This window comes from Nicrophorus vespilloides, unplaced genomic scaffold (genome assembly GCF_001412225.1).
Source record: "Nicrophorus vespilloides isolate i.1.1-1 unplaced genomic scaffold, Nicve_v1.0, whole genome shotgun sequence".
NCBI classification, from domain to species: domain Eukaryota; kingdom Metazoa; phylum Arthropoda; class Insecta; order Coleoptera; family Silphidae; genus Nicrophorus; species Nicrophorus vespilloides.
This window is the reverse complement of record NW_017100091.1, coordinates 66727-84240: the sequence shown is the minus strand read 5'-3', so window position 1 is coordinate 84240 and position 17514 is coordinate 66727. Positions and strand designations below refer to the sequence as shown.

Here is a 17514-nt window from a genome sequence, read left to right as displayed (position 1 = left end):
GCCACCTCCACTGATTGATCTACCAAATTCTGCCGAGAGATGGCGATAATTAATTCACACTGCAGATGAAATTACAAAAATTGTTTAATGATAAACATATCAATAATATATATATATACAGAGTGAAACCGGCAATGCGCTTGTTAACACTCGAAGAATTATGAATGCATCTAATTTTATCTTTGCAATTAAACAAATTGCATATGGCAACATAGCTACCTGCATTGCTAATGTTTTTTATATGATCTTGCGATGTTATAAAAGCCGTGCGTTCGACATACTTTTGCAATTATATATTATACTTTAAGTGTGGACGCAACGAAGAACATGGAAGACGCCGTATACATTGTTTCCGGGTGCCGCACTCCAATTGGTATAAATGACTTACTAAAATTATCCCAAATAATAGCAGTTTTGTTTTGCAGGCAACTACAAGGGCCAATTTTCGTCAATCAACATCTTTGATTTATCTAAACATGCTTTGAAAGGTGCCATCCTACGTTCAGGAATTGCACCTGCAGACATCCAAGAAGTATACATAGGGAATGTGCTGACAGCAGGCAAAGGCCAAAACCCTGCCAGAAAAGCAGCTTTAAATGTCGGAATACCCATTGAAGTACCAGCTACCACTTTGAATATGCTATGTGGTTCTGGCTTAAAGTAATAAAACCCTAAACTTATGAAATACCAATTTCTGAAAACATTCCATTTATAGATCCGTCACTTTGGGTTATACTTCAATCAAGGCAGGTAACTCTTCAGTTGTCCTTTGTGCTGGAATGGAGAGTATGACCCAAGCAGAGCATTCAATTTATATCCGTGGAGGAGTCAAATTGGGTGATTGCACCTTGAAAGACACTATGGTATTGGATGGTCTAACAGATTCTATCAATCAGATCCATATGGGAATCACTGGTACTGAAAGTAAATTGCTCCACAAAGCTAAATTTAATTGATTTTTATTTTAGCTGAAAACGTTGCTAAGAAGTATAAGATATCAAGAGCAGAACAAGATGCATTTGCTTTAAATTCTCAGATTAAGGCTGCTTCTGCAATGGAACAAGGCTTATTCGATGATGAAATTGTACCAGTTCAAGTTGGAAAAGACTTGATTAAATTGGATGAATATCCAAAACCAAGTACCACAATTGAGCGCTTGACAAAGTTGAACCCAGTCTTTTTGTCTGACGGTACTGTAACGGCTGGCAATGCTTCAGGAATCAACGATGGAGCGGCTGCAGTAATACTGGCTAATGGTTTTGAAGTAAAATCAAAGAATTTAAAACCACTAGCTCGTATTGTTGGCTTTGCAGAGATGGGCAACGACCCGTTGCTCATGGGTGTGGCTCCTATTCCAACAATTAAACTATTGGTATTCAAATAGTCGTCTTGTATTATTAAGCAAATTATTAAACATTCGTTTGTTACAGTTGAAAAAAGTAAATTGGACCAAAGACGATGTTGAGTTGTATGAGATTAACGAGGCATTTGCCTCTCAATCTGTTGCTATCATTAAGGAGTTGGATTTGGATCCAAAGAAAGTCAATGTTAACGGAGGTGCTATTGCTCTGGGTCATCCAATTGGCGCTTCTGGAACCAGAGTACTTGTAACATTGCTTTACAACCTAAAACATTTGGGCCTAAAACGAGGAGTAGCCGCACTTTGTATTGGAGGAGGAATGGGCATAGCCATGGCAGTAGAAGCAGTTTAAATTGTATTACTATATTATATATATACACGTATATAGAAGTAGTTGATAGTCAAGTAATGGGAATAGTCAATTGTGATACGAATATTCCCACAAAGTATTCGTTACATTCAGGGAAATATGGATTTTAACTATTTATTATATATATTTTTTTGTTATTTAAAAGTTTAAAATAAAGTTTGTATATCTAGAAAGTATATGTATCTATTGAAATCTAAAGATACCGCATCTGGCCTATAGATTTCATTGTCCTATTTAAATAAAAGTTGTCTCAACAAATATCAGATCAGATCAACGACGGCTCATTTTTTTAAATAGTGTTTTACATTGCAAAAAAGGAGCCACTTTGCAGAACAATAATATGCCTTATGACCTGTTTTAGTTATGAGCATTCTTCTATTATAATATTTTCTTATTTCTGTACTCGTGTTCTTTATTAGTTCAGGATGGTTAAATTAAAATGAAAATTCCAACTTCCCCTATTCCTATTATTTGTAAAATTCTAATAGATATTTGTTGTGTATTTAAAAAAAAAAATAATTATATAGTGTTATGTTTTTGTTTGGTCTATGTGAGGAATTAATTTATTACTTTTCTTAATGGTTTCTATTACAAACGTATTCTAAGGAAATTGTACTCTATTAATAGCAACTTGAATATATAGATATTTATTGACTATGTATTATATATTAATAGAAAAGTACTAAAAACATAATTAGAATAGTAGCTTCAATTATGTGCAAGTATGTAAAAAAATGGGATTAAATTGATGCACTGACGGAATATTTGAATATTGAATTTTACAGTGCAGCCACAAATAAATAAGTTGGTATTGTCCACGTGACGATTTGAACCTTGGACTTTGATAAATTCGTGTATCTGCAGAAACTTTAATCTTATTTATTAGTCCAGTGTTATGTAAATTGTTTAATCGTCATGTTTTCAACTTGTACTCGTCAAGTTTCCACTCAAGTAAGTAAAAATATTCTAATTAATTAAATGTTAATAAATGTAACTCAATGCAATCTGTTTAGCTTTCCAGCCAACTCAGGAGGCTGCAAAGTACCCTTATTATTGCTGAACACAATAATGAAGCACTTTCACCAATTACACAAAATGCCTTGACTGCAGCCAAGAAGTTGGGTGGTGAAGTCACTGTTCTGGTTGCTGGTACCAAGTGTGGACCTGTAAGAGAGAAAAAATCTTTTATTAATATGTAGAGTCTAAAGGGGGCAACAATTTCTAGGCCGCTGAAGCTGTTGCCAAGTGTAATGGACTAGCCCGAGTGCTTGTTGCTGAATCTGATGCCTTCAATGGCTTTACAGCTGAAAGTATCACCCCTTTGGTCCTTGCCACTCAAAAGCAGTTCAATTTTACACATATTGTTGCTGGTGCATCAGCTTTTGGAAAGGCTTTGCTTCCAAGGGTTGCAGCTAAGTTGGATGTATCACCAGTATCAGATGTTATTGACATTAAGAGCCCAGACACCTTTGTTCGCAGTGTCTATGCTGGTAATACACAATTCCAAATAATCTATTGAATTATGTAATGACTCTAGTTGTTTACTTTCTTAGGTAACGCCATCCAGACTTTGACTGCTAAGGATGCTATTAAAGTTATTAGCATCAGAGGAACCAGCTTTGAAGCTGATAAACTTGAGGGTGGTTCTACAGCCACTGAGAAGGTTGAAGGAAGCTATAGTACTGATTTGACCACCTTCGTCAGCCAAGAGCTTAGCAAGTCGGATCGTCCAGAATTGTCCGGCGCTAAAGTTGTCATCAGTGGAGGTAAAGAACGTTAATTTACATGATCATAATGAAAAATATTGATGTAAAACTTGAATTTGCATATATTAATATTTTTGCTTTGTTCGTTAGGTCGTGGAATGAAGTCAGGCGATAACTTCAAGCTCTTGTACGATCTTGCTGATAAGATGGGAGCTGCCGTTGGCGCTTCAAGAGCCGCTGTCGACGCAGGATTCGTAGCCAATGACTTGCAGGTTGGACAAACCGGCAAGATCGTCGCTCCTGTATGTATTAAAGGATTTGGCAAGAGAATCAGTTCGTTACAAAGTCCATGTTTTTAGGATCTATACATTGCCGTCGGCATCTCCGGAGCCATCCAACATTTGGCGGGTATGAAGGACAGCAAGACCATCGTGGCCATCAACAAGGATGCGGAAGCACCAATCTTCCAGGTCTCAGACTATGGTTTGGTCGCAGATCTGTTCAAGGCCGTTCCAGAGCTCACTGGAAAGTTGTAGGAATCACGAGAGAGCTCTCCAATATATATTTTTTTATATAAGCGATTTTTTTACATCCCTCTCCTGGAGAATAAATATATAATTAGTCAAATATACATGCTGCTTTTGTCGTTCGTTATTAAATCCCGTTTATTCATGATTATATAAGCATAAATTACGAAGGTTGACGTGATTAGATTTCAAGGAAGGTCATCCTATCATTAAGATTAAGGCGATCTATTCCAATTGCTTCGTTATTAACACCTAAAGGAATGCTTGTACAAATATTTATGAGACTTTTGTTATTTGATTTGCGCTTCTTCGTCATTGTTGTTATTCAATTTGTTTTTGAGCGTGTAATTGAAGAATAGAGGTCCGTTAATGTAAATGATTATAGACGAATGCGTGTTACATGATACATGTGGATATTTTTATTGCGAAAATTGATACGCGCAAAGTTCTTTGTAATTGTGACTTTGATAAGGACTTCGGGCGTTATCAAATGGCAATGATCAAGTCGAATGTTTATTATTTGTTTAGATCATGTGACCGAGTGGTGCACGCGTTTATGAGCGACTATTTTTGTTATTGAATTGCGGTGCCAGGCGCGATTTAGAATTGGTAAAGGAATCGTCGAAGTGGAGAGGCAATCCCAATGACCGATTCTCAGTGGTCGCAGCGTAGTAGAAGATTTAGAGAAGTTAAGAACAGTTAACGTCCGGAAATGAAGACGTCAGCGCGGCAATTCGTGAAGTTGAGATAATTGCATTATGCGAGAGCGACATAGTCAGATCGATAATCGTAATTGGATTTCGTGCAGTTTGTGGTTGGTGCGTGCATCTCGGAGCTGACACTTTCAGTGCTTGCTGCTACTGCTATCGACCAACAACAAAAAACTTAAGGTGTCATTATCATGTGTGTGTTGATTAGTTTACGCAATCAGGCGTTCGTATCATCAATGCCGAACGCTGTTGTGATGGTGGTAGGGAAGATAAGACATAAGCTAGCGTCCAGCTGTTTTGACAGCAAGTGTTTCTATAGCTCTCGTCCTGTTCAGAACATCCAGAAGAGCAGAGTACCAAAAATGTTCGAGTGTTCTAACCTAAAGGTGAACTCCAAGGAGTCTTTCAAATTCCTAGATTACGATTGTCTAGGGTTCGATCTTGACAATACTATATGTAGATATAAGGTTAGCAATATGGTAAAATTAGAATATAAATGCCTAGCCAATTTTCTAATAAAAGAACGTGGATATTCAGGAGTCCACCTGAATAGACCAATTGAGGAGCATATAGATTTTATGATCAAAGGCCTCATACTTGATGTTGAGAGGGGCAACCTGTTGAGAATTGCTCCCGATGGCCATATTCTGCATGGAACCCATGGTACTAAGAAGCTGGATGACAATGAACTAACGTCATACTATGGAACCGAATGCAGATGGGAAACAACCACACTTTTCAGTCAGAATCCACTGAAAACATGGAATGGTCCTTACTCTAAGGTTGTAAGACCTTTATTAGATTATTTTGATATGCCTGCTGGCCTCATATTTGCTCGAGCTGTTGACACTATTGATGAGGAGAATGGCTGCAAATTAGAGAAATATAATATATACTCAGATATATTGGATGCTTTACAAGACATGTTCCACAAGGACAACTTTAGTAAAAACACCAGTGAGTACTTCACAGCCATCAAGGAACATCCAAGTGACTACATTCAGAAGTGCAGTGCTAACATGATGGACTGGCTTGTCTCCCTAAAGAAGCAGAAGAAAGTTTTATTTTTAATTACTGGATCTCATGTGGATTTTGCTTCATTCACTTCCACTCACTGTATGGGACCTAACTGGAAAGACCTCTTTGATATAGTCATCTGTTTTGCCAAAAAACCTGGATTCTTTACAGACAACCGTCCCTTCATTGGTGTTGAAGGCTTTAAAGAAACTGAAGAAGTGACAGATCTCCAAACCAATGGGGTATACTTGAATGGTAACTGGGCTGGTATGCACAAATTTCTCCAGCAGGCATCCAAGAAAAACAATCCTAAAGTTTTGTATGTTGGTGACAACCTGATACAAGATGTTTATACTCCAGCTGTAAATACAACCTGCGACGTTGTAGCGGTTTGTGAAGAACTTGAGGCAGAGGGCATTTTTGGGCACAGCAAGAATCACACAGACCAAGACTTATTGGTTTCCAATATTTGGGGTTCTTACTTCCATCGCGTCGACGAGTTCAAGGAAACAATCTGGTGCGGATTTATAAAAAAGCACGCAAAACTATGCATTCCTAGTTTAGAATATGTTGCTCAACACCAAATTGACCATGAGTTCTAAAACTTGTTTTTTAACATTTATTTTAATAATCTAATCGTTTCTTTTTTCAATATTTTTATTTTGTTATTTAAAGATTATAATATATTTTATGTTGTATAAGCAATAAGATATTTTAATAGTAATATATAAATATAAAATGTATATTTTTTCATCATTACTTTGTACCATACCAATAATAGATTAAATACATTGCAATAAATACAATAATAATAATAATCATATCAAAGACGCATTAAAACTCCTATTTATTTATTTAATACATTGTTTTTATTTAATTTGTAATTAATTTAAAATCGATGAAACTATGTTTTTTGTTTTTTTATTTTGTTAAACATTAATAAATACATTTTCTTTAGAAGCATTTCAACCTATTGGTGATCCACTATAAACTGTGAATAAATATACTTTGATATTATATAAGAAATTAATTAATATATATATTTTTGTGTGTACTGGAAAATTCTGTTTTTTGTTTGTTTGTTTAACTTGCATGTTGAACTTTTAAATATAATGATTATGTACAACCTATAATAAAGTAATATATAAAAAGATATTGTTTATCTTTTACATAAATTTATTTACCCAATGATAATTATATTTCGAAAACTTAATCGCATCGTTATCAATCATTTCTTTTCAATAGATGAGTAATAAATATTTAAAAATTTCAAGAAATACTTAAAAATAAATTCAATAATCCAATAATAATACAGTGGAACTTCGCATAACGAGTTTAATCCGTTCCAAAATTTCCAGATTTTTACACGTATAGTGAAACATTAAAAAAATACACAATATGTGCACACGAGTTTTAAATCGTCACTCGTTATGCGAAACGTCGTTGTTAAGCGAGTCATTTTTCTTACAATTCATTTATGCGAGGTTCCACTGTATATGTATGGAAAATTTTCAGTGTTACTCAACGTTTCGTTATCAATTCATTATTAATCACTTATTTCAGTTTACTCAGTGAAAAAATAATGAAATTTAGCAGTTTGCTAAATACACACATTGCCTTTGTGTGTATATTTTCAATGGTAAGCGTTTTGCAATGGAAAACAACTATTGTTGAACATTTTCTGCAAATTTTAACCATCAAAGTGCAAATATCAATGTTTTTTTATCGAATTAAAAACAATAGAGGTTGGGAATTTCGCTTTATTAATGAAAATTATATACAAAAGTTCGAACAAATAATGCAATTAATAAATTCTTGATTGAAAAAGCAATGTATTGTTGTTAAATAAAGCGCTGTGTTTTGAATCGTTTAATTATATTATTTAAGTAAATTTTATTTAACAACAAAAATCTGTAAATAATTATTTTTCATTTATGTATTTAATTACAGACCAATTTTATATGACTAGATTCGAATTAATAAAATGGCTTTTTCAAGTATTTACATCTAGAAATATACTTTTGTTTTCATATCTAGTTAAATATTACATGGAAGGTGATAACAGCGTTTGTATTACATACAATCTTATAGTAGATGAGACGAAATATATATATTTTTTTTACTAATAATTTTCGAATGTTGCGAGTTTCTAATAAATTTATTGACTAAAAATAAACACGAGACGTAAATGTAGAAATAAAAATTATTTGTAGATTTAGTATTTATGCAGTACTTTGTAGTAACATGGGATCATTTGATAATAAGTATTATTATTATTGATTTAGTAATATTAGTTAATCTTTAAATTCCAGATAATTTCTATGACTAATCAAAATTTAACAATTATTATTATTTTATGTATATACATACATCTATGTATAATTAAGATTTTTAAATATTAATAAATTACTTAATTGCCATTGTAAGTGTACTGTTGAGTTTTCTAACCCTAAGCTTTTTTTGTTGTTAATGTTTGTAGTTAGTTGTAGCATTTAATACGTTGTAAAATGTGTCTAAAAAATTGTCTAAGTTTAATATAATACATTGATATCATCGCATATCACTAAATATACGCAAAACCATAGTTGCAAGTGATTTTGCACCAAAGTTCGATTGAAAACAAATCGCATTCCGGTGCATTCAAATGCACCTTGTTTTGTATGTGGCTCTCTTTTTATTTTATTTTTTATGTCTCAATAAATAGAATACTAAAAAGGCGCAATTGGTTCCACAGCATCTAAAATTTTGTGCATGTTTCTTTTTTTTTATTATTCATCTTATTATAATTCTTTTCGATAAAGAATGTATAAAAATTGAATTACCTGGATAGAATTAAACAATCGTGAGATTATTTAAATATTAAATCTAAATTTTAGTACCTCAATGTTCCCCCTAAAATTATATAAATGTAATTATTTAATCTGCATTTCGCATAACAATTATAATATATATATATGTGTGTGTATATAAAATTGGCGCATTGATATCACTTCGTTTTTAGTTGCTTTGATATTATTATTTTTTTTCTTTTCTAGATGATTTGTTGAGGAGTTACTTAATAGTTAAAAATCGCAATCGAAAAATACGGCTTTCAATGCGCCAACGAATGCTGAATTATTAGATCTTTACACCAGTTCCTCGTTATTGTTATTCAATTATTATTAATTCGTGAATATGTTATTAAATATTATGTTTTTTATATGTATATAGTAATAAATGTGTAACAAGTGTATTTAAGTAAAGAAGTATTCTAAAATTTTTGGAATAGAATTCTAGCAATAACTAACTTGTCCAATAACGTCGTAAGAAATAAATAAGAAACGGTGAAATAAAGATTGAATTATATAATAATAGTCTGTATATATATATATTTATATTGATTTGTATGTTATAAGACTCGGTTCTTCAAATCTGTCCTTAGTTTTCGCGTATCGGATTGGTAGTAGTATTTACAGTTTTGTACTTGAATAATACGAATTACGAATATGATCATGGAAACATGATTTCCAATAAAGAACATTTCAGCTGCATCTAACGATCCTGTATATAGTTGTTATGTGATCTTTGGCGAAGGAAGGATTATTGATGTTTTCGATTTATAGTAATATGTTTGCTGTGGGAGAATGACTTATTGCTTAAGTCCACAAGATGTAAATATAGAGGATCGATAGTGGTGTGAAGTACCGTGACCTAAATAAGACATGATTAGTTATTGTTGTTTAATCGTAATTGAGAACTAGTGATTTTGTATCTAATTCAATATCTGCATTCTGTTGCGTATTGAAGGCAACAGTATCAGTAATTGGCAGTGGTTTAGCTACACCTATCCTAACGACACCCTTCGCGGCCCCTTTTAAGGCTTGTACTGCTTGGTCCAAGGAAGCATTCTCTAATGCAGTATCATTAACAAATAACAATCTATCACCCGGAATAAGTCTACCATCTAATTGTGCGACACCGCCCGGTACTAAGCTCCGGATAACGATAACGGTATTGTTCGGATCAATAGGGTCCTGATAGTCGAGTATGGAAAAACCAAGACCTCTCTCACCCTTAACCAATTCTATGATCTGCGGCAGGGAACTCCACATTGCCAGACCGGTGAGCGGTTCCAGCGATCTAGACTTGATCTTGTTGAAGGAGATCTCTGTTGTTGCAGCTGCGGTTGCTATAGATCCGTCAGACTTGGCCTTGACTAGTCTATCGGAAGCGGACACCAGATTCTGAAGGCTTCCGCCGAGTCCATTTCGTTCGTTGATGTTATTTTGGATCTGATCTGGCTGCTTCAAAGAGATACTGTTGGGCGTTCTCCCACATACCATTCTGACGTGCAGAGGTAACTCTTTGAGGATGCTCACCACCTCGTGATGGTTCATGCCTAGAAGCATGTGTTCGTTTACTTCAAGTAGTTCATCGCCTGATCTCAGCTTTCCATTTTTGCCCACCGGTCCTTCTGGCAGTATGGACCGGATGTAGTGGTGCGGCCTGACCTCCTGTCCGTTCTCTAGGTCAACCGTACCTTCCAAACTTATACCCAAGCCACCGCGCTCCGCGAACTTAGTCAGCTGTGCCACGACAATCTCCGTCTTACTCTTGAATATCTCCGACCACTTCAACATGATTGCCTCCTCTATTGCTGGCGTTAACTCGCACTGATATTGCTTATCGTGTAAAAGATTCAAATGTTCGTTTTTCGCTTCGATCGGTTCCTTAGTTATCGAATTTTCGCGCGCAAATTCCAGATCCTTTCGTTCCTTTGGAAATCTGAAATGTATTTTGAAATAAATAAATTAAACGAATTAACAAAACATAAAGTTTAAAAATAATAACCGTAATAAAAACAAAACCCGTTTAACAATTAGTTAAAAAAAAAAAACTAAAACTCTAGGATCTCGTTATAACTTCAACATTTCTTATTACTATAATTGGCGAGGTGAGAACGATTGAAAAGATCTAAACTATTTGAAATACAACCATTAACGAGATTCTATAGTTTAAAATTGACTGGACAAGTATTAACTTTAGAAAGATTAGTAGAATTAGTTAACAACTGCGAGTATATCGTATATGTGTATGTGATATTTATATTGTTTGTAGTTAGCGTGGTTGTAGGAGCTTACTACCGTGGTTTTGGTGGACTAGAGGGTGTTGGTTTGGTTTCATCGGCGGCAATTGCCTGTTGCAGCTGTTCGAACTTGGGGCCATGAAGATATCTCTCTATTGCTATCTTGACCACACCACCACTACTCTTGAGCACTTCAACTGCATCATGGTTTGTGTAGCCTTCAAGCGATACGCCGTCCACTTCAACAATCCGGTCATTGACCTGGATCTTCCCGCTTAAATCGGCTGCGCTTCCTTTGCTGATACTTTTCACGAAAATCCCAGACAATTTCTCTTTTTCGCAGCCGGCTACGTAACCAGCGATGGTGATGCCTAAACCGTTTGCGTCTTTCTTCAGCTCTACGGTGAACTTCTCCATCTCCGGCATTTTCATGGCCATGTCCAGGTTCAACAGCGGCAGCGACGGCGAAGCCGGGATACGCGAAAGTCCTTTGTAGCTCTTCGCCGGCAAATCGAATAAATACTCTTTGTATTCGTGCTGTTTTTGGAATATCGCTTCGCAATTGTTCTGTATGAGGTAGCAATCCAATTCAGCGGGTTCTGTTAGGAGTCTCGTAGGAACCAGAGGAGCGGTGCTGCTCAAGTATTCGGAGGTCAGATCTGCAGGTCGAGCGACTACTAAACGGACGTGAGTCCCAGACTGTCTTAATACAGTAGCCACCTGCTCGGATCCCATTTCGTGCAAATTTACATCGCCGATCTAAAAAGCAAAAAGTTATCGACATATAATTTCTATAATAGTTAGGGTATATTTTACCTGTAAAATGTGATCACCACTTTTTAGCCTACCGTCGCGGTCAGCAACTCCTCCTAGTATTATCGTTTTAACGACAACTCCCATTGTTCTTACACCAACTATTCCAAATCCCAAGCCTGTGCCATCATTCACCAGCTCTATAGCTTCCACTTGGGCCCATTCTGTGTTTGATAGAGTATCAGACCCAGCCTTGGAAGCATCACTAACAGCAGAAGGAGAACGATGAATGGAATCCTCTTCAACCCTAGGCACCAGACCTTGCACTTTCTACAGCAGATTATATAAAGTAAAACCATATTGATTATAAAATTCATTACTTACATCATGTGACAGAACCTGTTCCAGCAGTGGTTTTCTATCCAGCATCATCAGCTTATCTTCATTGACTGTAAAGCTATGAAGCTGTGGTGAGCCTGGTGACACTGGTGCTGAAGGCACCCTCTGCTCATCAAAGTCCCTTGGATGCTGATAGTCATCTCCATATCCAGCATCGTAGAGGTCTCCTCCTGGTGGTACATTCAATGCTAACTCACCAGCTGGTGTTATATCAAAATCCACTGGTAATATTGATGGATGTTGACCCAATTGTTGGTTTAATTCGCTCAAGGAATCTTGCACTGTTACTATACTCCTAAAAATGGGATTCTCCAAAACGGAAATCAACAGATTCAGGTCGGTCGTTGTGTTCGCTAGCAATCTCGAATCATCGAGTTCATCTACAGTGTGTTTTATATCTTCTAAAAGCTGAAGGGCACTAGATATATCTGCGTTTAAATGCATCATTACGAATAGGCAGTACCGAGTTTGTAGTTATTTGTTTGTTGTTTAACTTTACGTTTTTTTTTTCTTTACTATTCTTATTAAATATAGTAAATTATTATTATCACAATTTGTTTATTATTAATAATATGGAATTCGAAACGTTGCACTAAAAGAAAAATTGCTTAATGTCGATATATAAATGCATCAAAAGCGTCAAAATACCAGCAACATTGTTACCAACATGATGTAAACGAATTATATGTAAACATAGCCAATGTTATGATACTTTATATAATGATAAAACTAAACGGAACTTTTTAAAATTCAAAACTAACGCACACATAATACAGAAACTCTGAATTATGCGCTTCTAGACTTAATCGACTTTTATTTAGTAAATATTTATTAATTCCGACGCACATTTTGAATCACTGCGAATAATACCTCTTCAAATTGCTGCTTTACTGGTGAAAACATAGTAGCGAAGTTCCAGTCGAAACTTTAAGCAAAACTTTTCTTAAAAATGTTGATTTTGTCCGTTATTTCTTAACAGATTTATATAATTTTGGTATCAAATGAAAAAGGGCTTTTCATAGTCGAGAAATTCACGAAAATCGAAAAAAACGCCTTTTTCCTGTAACGTAACTTTTGTTTCATAAAAAGTTATGTATGGGTGGCGCCCATCTTACGCAATCATGAAATGCAACAAAAGTTACGTAATTTACGTGTAATTAAGAAAAAACGTGAAAACTCTTCGGATCTCAGCGAAACAGCGATTTTGAAGAAAATTGTATTCACTCAACAACAGCACGAAGATGCAAATAGTTTCGTTGGAAAGGTGAGGTATTCAACTTTAAATTGTGTGATCGATGATGTAATTTTCTTAAAATGCTTAATTTTGATAACTGCAGTCAGCTCATTGGAAAGGTTGGAGTTTTTTCTTTAATTTGCGTACGTGAAGGTATTGCAGCAAAAATAGTTAAATAAATGGTTATATTCATATATATTAGAAAAATTTAATTTATTGTTTTAAAGAATAATTATTTCGCTTTCGTTTACTATAAAAGACGTTAGTTTTGGTCAATTAATAAGAAAGTTATTAAGCTTTAATGAATTGGCGGTTTTCGCGAATCAAATATATCTATCGGAATAATCAAGAAACAGTCTGCAACTACATATACGTATGCCTGTGTATGTATTTCCTGCAAATTCCCACAGATCACGCTGCTTGTAATAATTAAAATGTATATAACTCGAAATCTAATTAGTTTTTTTATTTATTAGACTAAAGTAATAACATTAGATTTATGCAAGCACTATTTTGACATATTTGTTTATTTAAATTAGTACGTGCAGGCAACCAAACATACATATACACTTTAACGAACAAATAGGAAAACAGCGTCTTAGATAATGACCTGTATTTTCGTAAACATGAGCTCCCAGAAGAATGTTCCATATGGATTTTGATCTTGAATATACATGGATTAAAATGAGTACAAATGTTAATTTGTAGCTGCAATGGTGTTTTCAGAATTGATTAACAAACTTTGGTATTTCACAAATGAGCTGGGAAAATAACGTCTTCTAAAATGATCTGTATTTTAGTATAAACCAAATCTCAGAAGAGTTTTGGACATTAATGTTGATCTTGAATATACAGAGATTAAAATGAGTGTAAATACAGGTTTGTAGCCACCATAGCTTCGTTAAAATTAATTATCAAACTTTGGTATTAGGTAATTCGGTTAACAACGTTTTTGAAAATTGCCCGTATTTTCGTATACACCTACTCTCAGAAGAGTTTTGGATATTAATGTTGATCTTGAATATAGAGAGATTAAAATGAGTGTAAATGCACGTTTGTAGCTACCATAACTTATTTATCAAACTTAGGTATTACATTTTTAAGAAAATCCTATTCACTTTTTTTTAAATTTCTACAGCTGGCGACGACAGCACGAAGATACCATTCACCTTAAAATGGTTTTGTCGATAATGTAATTATATTGAAGGGTTGTTGAAAAAAATTACGTAACGAAGTATCTAAATACTCCAGATTTCTTTGAAAACGTTGTTTTACATAGTTCAATATTTGCTGAAATCTATGTTTGTTCATTCTTATATTTTTCTCTGACAAATGCACTTCCATTTAAAACAGATATGTTAATATGTAAAGAAGGAGTATCTACAAATTGAAAAGAATAATATATTAGTATATAGTTACAATTTATTTAAAACTGAAGTGTATAAGTCTCTTGCTTAGTGTCTTACCAATTGATTGAACTATTGTGACAATTGATAATTCATATAAGTTCTTATTCCAATACAACAAATCTTAGGTCTTCTTCTTGTGTTTTCATAGATTGGAAGTTGCATTCTTCAAATTGTTGCTCATCCTAGAAGTAAATGATTCATTACATAAGGTAAAAACGAATGTATATTTAATAATTTATAAATAATTTCTTATTTTATATATTTCCAATTAAATTAGCTGTTTATCTATTGTAGCAATTCAAATGAATTATCCATTAGAAATATGTCCAATTGTTATAAGCACTGAGAAGTAGAACAAAACCAAAACTGTCTTGGAATAAAAAGAACAAAGATAATTTAAAATAATTATAATTACCAATAGGTTTTAAGAAGTACAGATACTCTTACCTATCCAATAAGTAACAAAACTAGATAGAATCAAATGTTATAAACACTTTATTTTGAATCAAAACAAATTCTGTTCAATAGGTTAGTTTAATATCAACAAATCAATAATATCTTGAGCATGGGCAGATGGAAGCATTAACCTTTCAGAATTTCTACTGTCCTGGTAGAAATTTGGCAACAAAATTTTCAGTCCGAAGATGCCAAAACTGAAAACATCAATAACAACTTAATTTCTTAATAATTTAAAAAAAAAATGCATCGAACTAAAAAGCATCATCTGTATTTTTAAAAATAATATGAATCTATATATTTTTTATTTATAACATAATAAAATAAACATTTGTTATAAATCTGCATAGAAACTGTTTCGAATATCAATTTAAGAATTAAAAATTGGGTATTTTTAAATGTTTCTTAATTATTATAGTGCATATATAATATTATATATGAGAACATTATAAATTAATAGATTTTTCAAAGTTTAAAAGTATTTATTGAATATATTTGTTTGTTAGCACATTTTTTTCACGTAATTATCATTACAACTTTGTAATTTATTCTTTAAATAAACAATAAAAATATTGTAAAAGATTTCTTTAAATATTACCTATAATATTTTTAAGGAGATGCTTCAGTGAACATCCTCACATCTCTTATACTTGGCATTTCCAATTGTTTTAGTAAATCTTCATGAATATGTAGTTTTATACTTCTCAGATTAGATTCTTAAAAATTCAAGTCTATGCAATAAACTACAAAAAACAACAATTAATATAATTTTACACTAGTATTTAATAAAAAATAAAGTTAATACTTACACAATTAATTTTAGAAATTAATATTTCATTGTTGTAACTTTTGGCTATTCCGTCTATTTCTTTCCCAACACTGCATAACTAACATTATCATCAAGGTTAGTCCTGGAACAAAGAAAAAGCAATTAGTTTAAGTAATAACAATCACTTATTCTTATAGATTAATTTAAATTTAGAATTAGGAAACCAAAAAAAAATCATTCTTGTACTTTGTTATATGTTTACAATCAGATTTCATTTTATTAATATTAGTTATTCTCACCTACCAAGATAAATGGTGAAATAACAGATATTTAATATTGCTAATACTTACATATTTAACTTGAATCATTTTGTATCCACATCAAATTGCATCTAATAGAATGTTTGATTCAAATGACCATCAGTAAAACTCTTTCCTGTAATACTGAAAAAGCAATTATATAGTAAGGCCTATAATATTTGTGATTATAAACATCTTAATTACAAATAAATGCTTGTACAATTCCCAATGTTTATGAAAGGTTATGTATTAATGTTATAGGAAATCTACAAAGCAATTACTTAACTAATTTATGATCTTACCATGTTTATTGTTAAAAAAATGCCTTGACCAGAAATATAATATTAATATTTTTCTGTTAAAATACTTTCTTTCTAAGAATTCTAAGAAGTAAACAATAACAAGAGATATCTGACATTTAAAGACTATATAGGCAACACACTTATATTGCATAACTTTAGAAGAAATATTGTTTTAAATAATTAATAATAGTGTATCATTTATTAGTTGTTATATTGACATAAATTAACTCTTTTAAATTAAATAAAGTTTATTACATTAATATAAATGATATAGGCAACTGACGATTCTCAAAGTATTGATTATTTTTAACCTCTTGCAATTCCTAATTTCCTGGTAATTAACAGATTTTAACGCACAAACCGCGAATTTCGTTAATAAATATTGTTTGTCCATATTACATATTATGAGTTTTATATATTTACTCAATAAATTTTAAATAAATTTATTCTAAACTTCAAAATTATTTCAAATAATTGCAATTTTTAAAGATTAATTTTTTAAACATAAAAATAATATGCAGACACTAACAAAATAATAATTATTATATAAATAATTTGTTAATATAAAAAATTTCAAACTTTTGAATTACATTAAAGTTTTCTGCAACCAACTTTACAGCATTAATAGAAAACTGGTTGTCTATGATAATGATTTTAATTATTTTAATTTGTAAATTCTTCTTAGCAATGATGAAGAATCAGTGAATTATGTTAGATATTTCAATTTTAAGTTAATTTAGGAGCTTTTTTTAACAAAACTATATTAATTTTGTTTAAATATTGTTGGTTTTTAAACTTCTCTGAATTTATTTATTGATATAAATCTCTTTCAGCCCTATTTCTACCCCTTTCGGGGCATCACAAATTTTTGGTTTTTTGGGAATCGAACCAACGACCTTTTGTATCAGATTTTCGTGATACAGGCGATCATAGCCACACAGTGGTGGAAAGGATTATGTGGATTTTTATGGAATTATTTTTATTGTGTACTTATTTAATTATCGGATTATTTTATTATATTCTATTGAATTATTGTTAAAATGTATTTATTTTATAAAATTTTAAAGAATGCAGAAATATTATTTATTGGTGTGAAGAAATAAATAATTAAATTGGGTGAAAGGACTTGGAATGTGTT

The 17514-nt window shown here is 32.6% G+C and overlaps 4 protein-coding genes and 2 long non-coding RNA genes across 7 annotated transcripts; 3 read left to right on the top strand and 3 right to left on the bottom strand.

Annotated features, from left to right (window-relative positions):
- Nucleotides 1-234: 234 nt before the first annotated feature.
- On the top strand, nt 235-1903 carry LOC108567589 (acetyl-CoA acetyltransferase, cytosolic). Its single transcript, XM_017928142.1, has 5 exons — nt 235-373; nt 426-660; nt 716-915; nt 969-1372; nt 1431-1903. The coding sequence occupies exons 1-5, from the start codon at nt 328-330 to the stop codon at nt 1710-1712; spliced, it is 1167 nt and encodes a 388-aa protein (XP_017783631.1). The 5' UTR covers nt 235-327; the 3' UTR covers nt 1713-1903.
- Nucleotides 1904-2532: 629 nt separating this feature from the next.
- Nucleotides 2533-4010, top strand: LOC108567608 (electron transfer flavoprotein subunit alpha, mitochondrial). The gene is made up of 6 exons (XM_017928187.1): nt 2533-2681; nt 2744-2896; nt 2956-3220; nt 3284-3496; nt 3587-3738; nt 3796-4010. The coding sequence occupies exons 1-6, from the start codon at nt 2646-2648 to the stop codon at nt 3970-3972; spliced, it is 996 nt and encodes a 331-aa protein (XP_017783676.1). The 5' UTR covers nt 2533-2645; the 3' UTR covers nt 3973-4010.
- Nucleotides 4011-4401: 391 nt separating this feature from the next.
- LOC108567607 (5'-nucleotidase domain-containing protein 1) lies at nt 4402-6326 on the top strand. The gene has a single exon (XM_017928186.1). It carries the CDS (start codon nt 4865-4867, stop codon nt 6290-6292), a length of 1428 nt encoding a protein of 475 aa, XP_017783675.1. The 5' UTR covers nt 4402-4864; the 3' UTR covers nt 6293-6326.
- A 2382-nt stretch (nt 6327-8708) lies between these two features.
- LOC108567610 (patj homolog) lies at nt 8709-12446 on the bottom strand. The gene is made up of 4 exons (XM_017928189.1): nt 11893-12446; nt 11572-11838; nt 10814-11514; nt 8709-10454 (listed from the first exon to the last, which is right to left on the bottom strand). Exons 1-4 carry the CDS (start codon nt 12352-12354, stop codon nt 9410-9412), a joined length of 2475 nt encoding a protein of 824 aa, XP_017783678.1. The 5' UTR covers nt 12355-12446; the 3' UTR covers nt 8709-9409.
- Nucleotides 12447-13905: 1459 nt separating this feature from the next.
- On the bottom strand, nt 13906-15040 carry LOC108567592. Of its 2 annotated transcripts, none has more exons than XR_001891251.1 (3): nt 14998-15040; nt 14608-14732; nt 13906-14521 (listed from the first exon to the last, which is right to left on the bottom strand). It is a non-coding gene; the product is annotated as an uncharacterized LOC108567592 (long non-coding RNA). The 2 variants fall into 2 exon arrangements; XR_001891250.1 differs by having other exon boundaries at nt 14966-15016.
- Nucleotides 15041-15821: 781 nt separating this feature from the next.
- LOC108567593 lies at nt 15822-16470 on the bottom strand. The gene is made up of 3 exons (XR_001891252.1): nt 16377-16470; nt 16126-16218; nt 15822-15917 (listed from the first exon to the last, which is right to left on the bottom strand). It is a non-coding gene; the product is annotated as an uncharacterized LOC108567593 (long non-coding RNA).
- Nucleotides 16471-17514: the final 1044 nt, after the last annotated feature.